General features: G+C 32.2%; 1 protein-coding gene across 1 annotated transcript; it reads right to left on the minus strand.

Annotated features, from left to right (window-relative positions):
- Positions 1-522: 522 nt before the first annotated feature.
- Positions 523-6969, minus strand: LOC126845158 (uncharacterized; the record flags this gene model as incomplete). The annotated part of the gene is made up of 7 exons (XM_050583720.1): positions 6901-6969; positions 4946-5035; positions 4568-4630; positions 2993-3063; positions 2347-2539; positions 1344-1390; positions 523-691 (listed from the first exon to the last, which is right to left on the minus strand). Coding segments are annotated over exons 1-7 (702 nt in total), but the record flags the coding sequence as incomplete, so codon positions are not given.
- Positions 6970-8667: the final 1698 nt, after the last annotated feature.

Here is an 8667-nt window from a genome sequence, read left to right on the forward strand (position 1 = left end):
GTTGTCGAGTTCATAGGGAAGTGTGACGATTTAGTAGTTGACTCTGAAGAAAAGGTACATTATTCTATTTACTAGTAAAAATACTTAATTATTTTAATGAAGGTTGTATACTTAAATACAAAATGTATATTTTAGATATTTGATTTTATCATTGGTTGGGTAAGCGTTAACACGAATGAACGAAATCACTTGTTACTAGAATTAATGAAACACAAACGGTTGCATTTAATTTCAAAAGTGGAACTTCGTCAAATTTGTAATGAAACTTTAGTGAGAAAAAAACAATATTAATTTATTTTAATGATGTCACTCTAAAACTGTACGGTATTCACATGTAGGTAATACATTTTTTTATTTATATTTTGAATATGCCCAGCAGCGTACACCTCTAATTTGTTATACATAATACTAAATGTAATAGTTGAATTATTGTTGGACCGTTTGAACGAGTTGTTGTTTGGCTCTGCTCTACTAGTAAACCATATCTTATCAAATATAGCCGGCATACAGGGCCGTACTCACCTGGATACGATCTTTAAGATGAACTAAAAATGATCTGATAACGAGGTTTCTTGAAATACTCCTATTTATCCTTTTTTTGTTCACGCCATGGTTGCCATATAATTGTTGTCTGTCCGCTTCAATTGTCCTTTGTAAATTTCTCTTTTTATCTTTAATTTCTTTATGTAACCTTGAAATTTACAAATTTTATAACATTAAAATGATGCTATACTATATTCAGAATAAGAACAGGCTTCGGCGGCCGACCAGTTTTCGTCGGGCGGCGGTCAGGCACCGCCCATTTTACATTTCGTCTGTAGCCCCCACCGGCGGCAGTGTTCGTGCCGCCGAAGCCTGTTCTTATTCTGATTAGAGTATATGTTCTAACACATTTTATTTTTTTATATTGAAAAGTATATTTGCCAAATGTATTCAAATTGAGGGGAAGTAGTCATGTGACTAACAGTTCCCCCTCATTGGTTCTGTATATTTAATAGAATGTATTTAAATGTACATTTTTTGTAAATATAAAAATAAATTTGATAATTTTTAAAAAACGAAAATTTTTGAAGCTTTTGTGGATTTTGAACATTGTTTATCATTAATTAATTTTTAAGTCAAATTGCACCCCTGTCACCCCATCGAATATTATAGATTAATTACGACGTGACGGTACTTTTGTAGATGATTATATCAAATTTAGTTGTCCAACTATATTTATGTTCAGTAACCCACCAAATGAAATCCAATGAAAAATCTTTCATAGGTTTTGAAAATTGTTTGTCAATAATGAATTTATTATGAATTATGAAACCGCTGACAAAATGTCTAAAAAAACTTACCGCTCTAATTCCATTTCTGCCGTAGACGGCAAAGCGTCCTCTGCAGTCTGAAATATATAAAAAATTAAATAATTAGTGTAAACTTAATGTGTAATAATATACTATTTTAATTACTCTATTATAATTGTACAAATCAAATTGTTTTTTTAAATATTTTACTGCAAGTGTATAGGATCATGGTACATAAAATGTGCAACCCGGACCGCTCTTATTCTGAATAGAGTATTGAAATAGTAGAAAATATCGCAGACAAGTTGGGTATAAAATTGTCAGTAACTAAAGCTTTTCGTACGCTTTCAAACATTTTAAATAAACCAAAAAAAATCACAAGATGTCACGAGGGTGATCAATACCAAATTAACAATCCTGCGGGGTCACAACCAGCAGAGTCTACAAATGCGATCGATAAAAATCAAAATTATCTACTGGATGGCAAATATTACAAAATACTGTCGGTTGACGGATCAAAAATTACTGTTAACTGTCAAATTATTTTTATTATTTGTGTTAGATAGATATACTATTATATAAACTTTGGAAAAATATGTTAAGTGTAATATTTGTTTGCGGTTTTAAAAGTAATTCATTTGTAGCAGTTATCAAATTTTAATATTTAATTCTCTGCTAAGTATATATCACAAAAGTATATAAGTATTTATATAAAATGTTCACTCATACATTTTCGTATAACATATTTTATGAAGGTTAAAATATAATTTATCTATTTTTCATCTAGATAAAATTGTATTTATCTTTTATCTTTTAACTAGATAAATGTTAAATGAATAATTCAATATCTTATCTAGATGATATATTACTCAATTGTCCGTTATCTTATCTAGATAACTTTATAGTTTTTATAGAAAAAAAAATGACCGCAAGTCAATTATGTGTCGGCTGGACGCCTCTCTCGCAAAAAAACAGGTGCGTCGAATAGCCGACAAAACGGCCCGTGCCAAGCGAACCGAGCGTAAATGTAGCCGGCATACAGGGCCGTACTTACCTCAGGACCACTTTCCAGATCTTCTATAAAAATTTTTAAATCTTGACATTTGGACAAACACAATCTTAATTTTTTATTTCTGGCCCTTGTTAGAGGGCTATTTTCGGTTACTGCTAAAAGCCTTATTTCTTCGTAATATTGTTGACATTTGGCTATCACATGTTGCTTTTCTTCTATTAGTATGTTTTTAATCCTTTAAATTTACAAATTTCAAAACATTAAAAAGATGTACAAACACAGGTTATTAGGAAATAGATAAGCATGCAAAACCAAATAGTTAATACTAATTTCATTTAGAACTGTATTCAAGCTGTATAAGGTTAGTAAGTACTTATGTTCTAACATATTTTATTTTCTTATTTTGAAAAGTATATTTTCCAAATATATTCAAATTGAGGGAAAGTAGTCGTGTGGCTAACAGTTCCCCCTCATTGGTTTTTTATACTTAATATATTGTATTTAAATGTACATTTTTTATAAATATAAAAATAAATTTGATAATTTTTTAAAAACGAAAATTTTTGAAGCTTTTGTGGATTTTGATTATTGTTTATCATTAAAGAATTTTTTTTAATTTTATATAAATAGTTATTTTTAAAGAACCTGAAATTATGAAACCGCTGACAAAATGTCTAAAAAGACTTACTGCTCTAATTCCTCGGACGCTTCAGTGGCCGTGGCCAACCGGTCATTTAACGGCAAAGCGTCCCTTGCAGTCTGAAATATATAAAAAATTAAATAATTAGTGTAAACTTAATGTGTAATAGTATACTATTTTAATTACTCTATTATAATTGTACAAACCAAATTGTTTTTTTTAAAAATATTTTCCTGGAAGTTTATAGGATCATGGCACCTGTAATATGTAAAAACAGATTGACAGGTAAGCCAACCTATAATGACCTCCACTCCCTAAATCTATTGAAGAAGTTCAATTAGTTCTTGACGAACGCGGTGTTCAAACAAATAGATAAGAGTTATTTGTATTAATAAACAACAAGGAGTTCAAATGTGTAGTTTTCAGTTGCGTTTCTAATTTAAATACTCTTGCAATAACAAAATGGTTTTACATGGGCGGTACATTTTCATACTACCCTAATTACTTCACACAAATGTTTACAATACATGGTTTTATCAACGGCTATTATATAACACTCGTTATATGTTTACTATCCAATAAAAGTACAATATCTTGCACTTTTTGCCTAAAATCAATTTGTGAATATGGTTTTCAAAACAATATTACGATATCACCGCCCGATGTTGTAATAGATTTCGAGAAAACTATTCAATTTTCATGTAAAACTGTTTCGCCTTTAGATAAAGTTACACGGATGTCGCTTTCATCTAACACTATCGTGGAATAAAAATATCCAGCAAAACGGCTTGAGAATTGACTACAAAGATAAGAACAGTGATATTAGAAGGTGAATAGTTCAATGCTATGGTATACCATTTCTAAGCCCAGAAAGTGTATCTGAGTATTCTGTAATTCAAGTTTTTATACTATACACCCAGAAATTGTTATGTTTATAGAAAAAATAAAATAAATACAGTTAGAAACTTACATTAAATTAAATAGTTTAATTTAAAAATTTTAATATCAGTGCTCTAAGACCAAACAAAAACGAGAAAAATTGCAAAATATTCAATCATTTAAATTCAATAAAACAAATTCAAGATTTAAACAAATATCAAAAAAAATTATCAGATTTTTATGCTATCAGCGTTTTGCTTATAGAGCCTCTCATTCTGATTATAATGTAACAATAAAATTGTTTATTATACAAGTGCTAAAACAGCAATACACGGAAATTAAATTGAAATTATTAGCAACCTCTTAGCTACGGAGCGCCAGCTGGTGTTTAATCAAAAAAATCTACTGGATCAGAGCGTAGTCAAATCAAGAGCTCGTGAGGCCCTTTTTTCCTCCTGGCAGACAAGATGGAACGCGTCCCCCAATGAACGGTGGACCCACCGATTGATCACCGGTATTAAATCATGGCACGACAGAAAGCACGGTGAAATAAACTTCCACCTAACGATGAGGGCTGGGGGGGTGAAATGACTAACATTTGTGCCACCCCCCAGTCTTTGATATAATGTAAGAAAAAAAAAAAATTAGGTTAGGTTAGGAAATTAGCTTATAAGCATTTATTGATTGTAAAAAAAGGTGAAAAAAAATTTGGCCATAGTCAATTTTTTAGTATTTTAGACTTACCAAATCCGGCTTTGGTCCACGTGGGACCTCTTCGACCTCCTCGTCTAATTGTCTCTCTTCTCCCTAAACGCAAAAAAGCTAATTAATACAATATTTAAATATATGTAAATAACAACTCGAGGTTTAATATTTCTCTACTCCAGTTTTGGCATATTTTTTTTTTTATTACAACTGTAATAGACTACCACAGCTTTTGGGGCGTACAATCGTTAGGTTAGGTTAGGTTAGGTTAGCTTATAAGCATTTATGGATTGTAAAAAAAGGGGGAAATGTAAATAGGCACTGTATCATTGCATTTGTTTATTAAAAGATGATAACATTATTTTCAGCTAATTCATAAAATAACAATGTTACTAACAAGAAGAAGAAGAGACTTACCTTATATTCAGAAGACTGTTCCAAACTTTCTACAGAAGCTTCAGCGTAATGTGTGTTTGGTAATGTTGCCTTAGCGTTTTGGTTATCATCCTAGGTTAACATAAATAATAACACATGTATAATTAGTTGAAAAAATGTAATAAAATTGTAAGCTCAATAAGTCGCGAAGCGACCGAACAAACCTTTTAGAAAACACGACAAGGTATGTACTATATACAATATTATAACACTGTGTAATAGTAAGTCTAGAGGCAGGAAGTGAGTTCTTGTAGTAAATATACACACATACACACCCCGATTAAGAGACTAATTTATAAATATTTAAAATAGCCATTCATCGCCACTTCCCCTTGCTTTTCTTCTATTACAAATCTATTCCAAGAATTTTCTAAAATCATTGTGGACAGAGGCAGTTAACTTAGCAATGTTTGTGTTAAAACGCACAGGTAATTCGGGTCAAGTAAGCAAATCTCCTTATGAATTATGGTTCGAAAAATCATGTAAAATAGACAAGTACATAGAAGGTAAAATATACAAATCCTATACCTATACCTAGTTTGCTAACTATCAAATAACAAAACAAAGTAGCTCCTATTGTACCGTTATTCCACTTCTAGTCCTATATTACTTCACGGTAATTATATTGATCAGTGTACCAGAAAAGTTTAGGATGTAAAAAAAATATATATAGAAATAATTTAAGTAAAATTGTATGTTGTAATTATTATGATTACTTTCTGGACGTGGTTTACGGCCGTTTACCTTGGCTGACTAAGTATAAAGAAGAAAATTAACTATCAATATTAATGTTCTTATATTCTAAGAACATCCCTGTTCGCATACATAAGTTTATGAGGAAAATATACAAGTAATCGACTCCTATCAGTATAATGTGTTATTTAATTAGAAATATTGAAGTCGTAAGTATAGGTAGTACCTATAATAAAATACGTTTAGAGTTTTTTGTTACTTCTGCTAATAAAATAAAATGTAATAAACTCTTCATATTTACTTTTTGGAATTCCTATTTAAAATTAAACATAATATTTGTACTATTGTTTTATTATACCAAATAGTAGATACATTTTTTGTAATTAGATCCGAAAAATAAATCTTTAATAATATGGTCTTATCTATAATTATCTCACTTATCTCTTATCGGCGATTGTAAACTGCGCCCAAGGCACAGGTAAACACAAAATCATACAATATGTAAACTGCGACCGAGTTTTTATCAAGTGTAAAAAGGTTACATGTTAACTGCGCCCGAGTTCTTATCGAGTGAAGTTAAGGTTCATTTATACTATTTAATTTAATGTAGGTATGTTTCTATTAAAATTGCTTTTAACTTTTCTAAAAACATAAAAATATTTGGATGAGTTGTTTAAAAACTAGAACTAAAATGGGTATGGAATGACTCGCATGCATTGATGGTTAAAAATGGCTCTTCTGATGCTTGAGCCATATTTCAGGTGGATACTGACTTCTTCACACTATAATAATCTACTAAATAATTCGCAAACGTGTCACTCTTTCGTCGTCGGGCTTAGATATCATTAAATAATTTATAAAATACTCAGATACACTGTTATGAACCCCTGAAATATTTAGTATTAATTAGAGTAGTGTATAAGTTATATTAATATTTCGCAATTGGAGCAACAGAGTATCATGCGTAGACGCGGTCGGCCTAAAAGAATGTGTCTATTATTTTAAAACCGGGGAAAATCTATAGTATCTAATTACAGACCAAAAGCAAAACTCGCTCCAATTCCTAAGCTTTTAGAAAAACTCATAATGTCCACTCTCGCACAGACATTTAAAAATACCTTAGACTCCAATCGACATGGTTTTTTATCTGGCAGGTCGACCGACACTAATTAGATTTGTTTTCTATCTAACTTAATAAAATCTACGGAAATTGGCCTTCAAGTAGACGTATTATATATATATACTGATTTTAGTAAGGCGTTCGACTCTGTTAACCATTCAATCCTTATTTCTAAACTTAAATCCATAGGCATCTCTGATCCTCTTCGATCCTGGTTTAGCTCTTACCTGTCAAACAGATGTCAACAAGTTAAAGTAAACGACCATCTATCCTCACGTTTTCCTACTACCTCTGGAGTTCCCCAAGGCGGTCACATTTCTCCTCTCCTATTCCTTATTTTTATTATGGACATTGTTATACACAGTTAGATTAATATAAATAATAATATTCGCTGATGTTTGTTATGAAACCCAAATTACACGAATGACAAGTTGTGCCGGTGTAGCACTCGCGTATGGTAGACAATTGCACCATATGTTGCATGGAGTTTGTTTGGTCAACACTAGGCGTGTCTGAATAATTAGAAGCAGGAGATAACTCATTTTCTTTTTGGCCGTGTGGCCATATCTGATCATTGTGCCTTAGTCAGAACCATCATTTAAAACTACTTTATGAGTATTATGACTAATATTATCAGTAATTGTACCCTTCTGCCAATTTTCACCTGTTTTTCTGTAATCTTTAACTAACACACCATCCCCCTTATCTAAATTTAAGTCTCTTTTACCCCCGTTTTTTATTTGTGTTACTTGATTATTAATAACTACTTCGTTGGTGTTTGGTATTAATAAATCAAATAGTGTTCGTGTCGAATGACCCAACATGAGTTGAGCGGGAGATTCGTGTGTTGTCGGGTGAGAAGGGACTCCTGTTAAATGCCTAATACCTAGTTTTTTACAGGCGTGAAAAGGCGTGCATTCGGACTTTACTTCAACGTCGGACTTGTTTCATGCTATAAAGAAGATGGCCGTCATATGTCTGATGTAATTTTTAAAAAATGAAATGGCACTCATTTACATATCATAAAATATTAATAAAATGTTTGTACATCTAAAATATACTGAGTTATGTCTATCTATTTTTGACCCTATTCGTTGGCAGCGGGGGCACGCTGCACCTTAACTATCGATTCATTGTTTTTCACAAACGCGTCGTACGCAAACACACGGTGAACGACACTCCACTGCGCTATAGTGATAACTAAATGGCATTATCTGACGGATCGAATGAGCTTATCTAGACCTGCCTACTCCCATTCAATGTTGAGAAAAACCCATCTATTTTTGTCCCTATTTCCGTGGCCCACCCTGTATTATATTGTATTAAACTTATATATATACATTATAATAATAATGTACGATTGTGTTAAATGAAAGCGACATCCATGTATGTTTATCCGAGGCCAAATAGCGAGCGAGTGCTAAAACACTCGGATATCTGCCGTCCTCATTATCAATGCTAATTCCACATGCTGACAAGAAACCTCGTCATGGCAATTTATGCAATTTGGTAAAAGTGGTAGAAACCCTAAAATGTTAATATTCCCGTGATTTTATTGATTCGGACGCTGTTTGCATTTCATACCGATGACGAGAAGCTGGGCGCAGCTTACATGTAGGTACTAACCTTTTTCCACTTGATAAAAACTCGGGCGCAGTTTACACATACGTTTTTTAAACCAAATTATAAACGGGGCGCGGTTTACGTATGCCCAAAAACTCAATAGATAATCGTTTTCTTGCACCCGGCCTTAAAGGTGCGCGTCCACAAGTCCGCATCGGACGGATTTTAGTGTGCTATAGCCAATACTGGAAAAATTGTACATCCGGTTGAAACGACCCGTCCGATGCGGACATATGGACGCTTACCTTAACACGTAAAGATTGTCAGC

This window comes from Adelges cooleyi, unplaced genomic scaffold, assembly GCF_023614345.1.
Source record: "Adelges cooleyi isolate 19-005CV unplaced genomic scaffold, UGA_ACOO_1.1 ACOO_flye_CR_arks_rails_tigmint_CR_PRNA_689, whole genome shotgun sequence".
In the NCBI taxonomy this organism is placed as follows: Eukaryota; Metazoa; Arthropoda; class Insecta; order Hemiptera; family Adelgidae; genus Adelges; species Adelges cooleyi.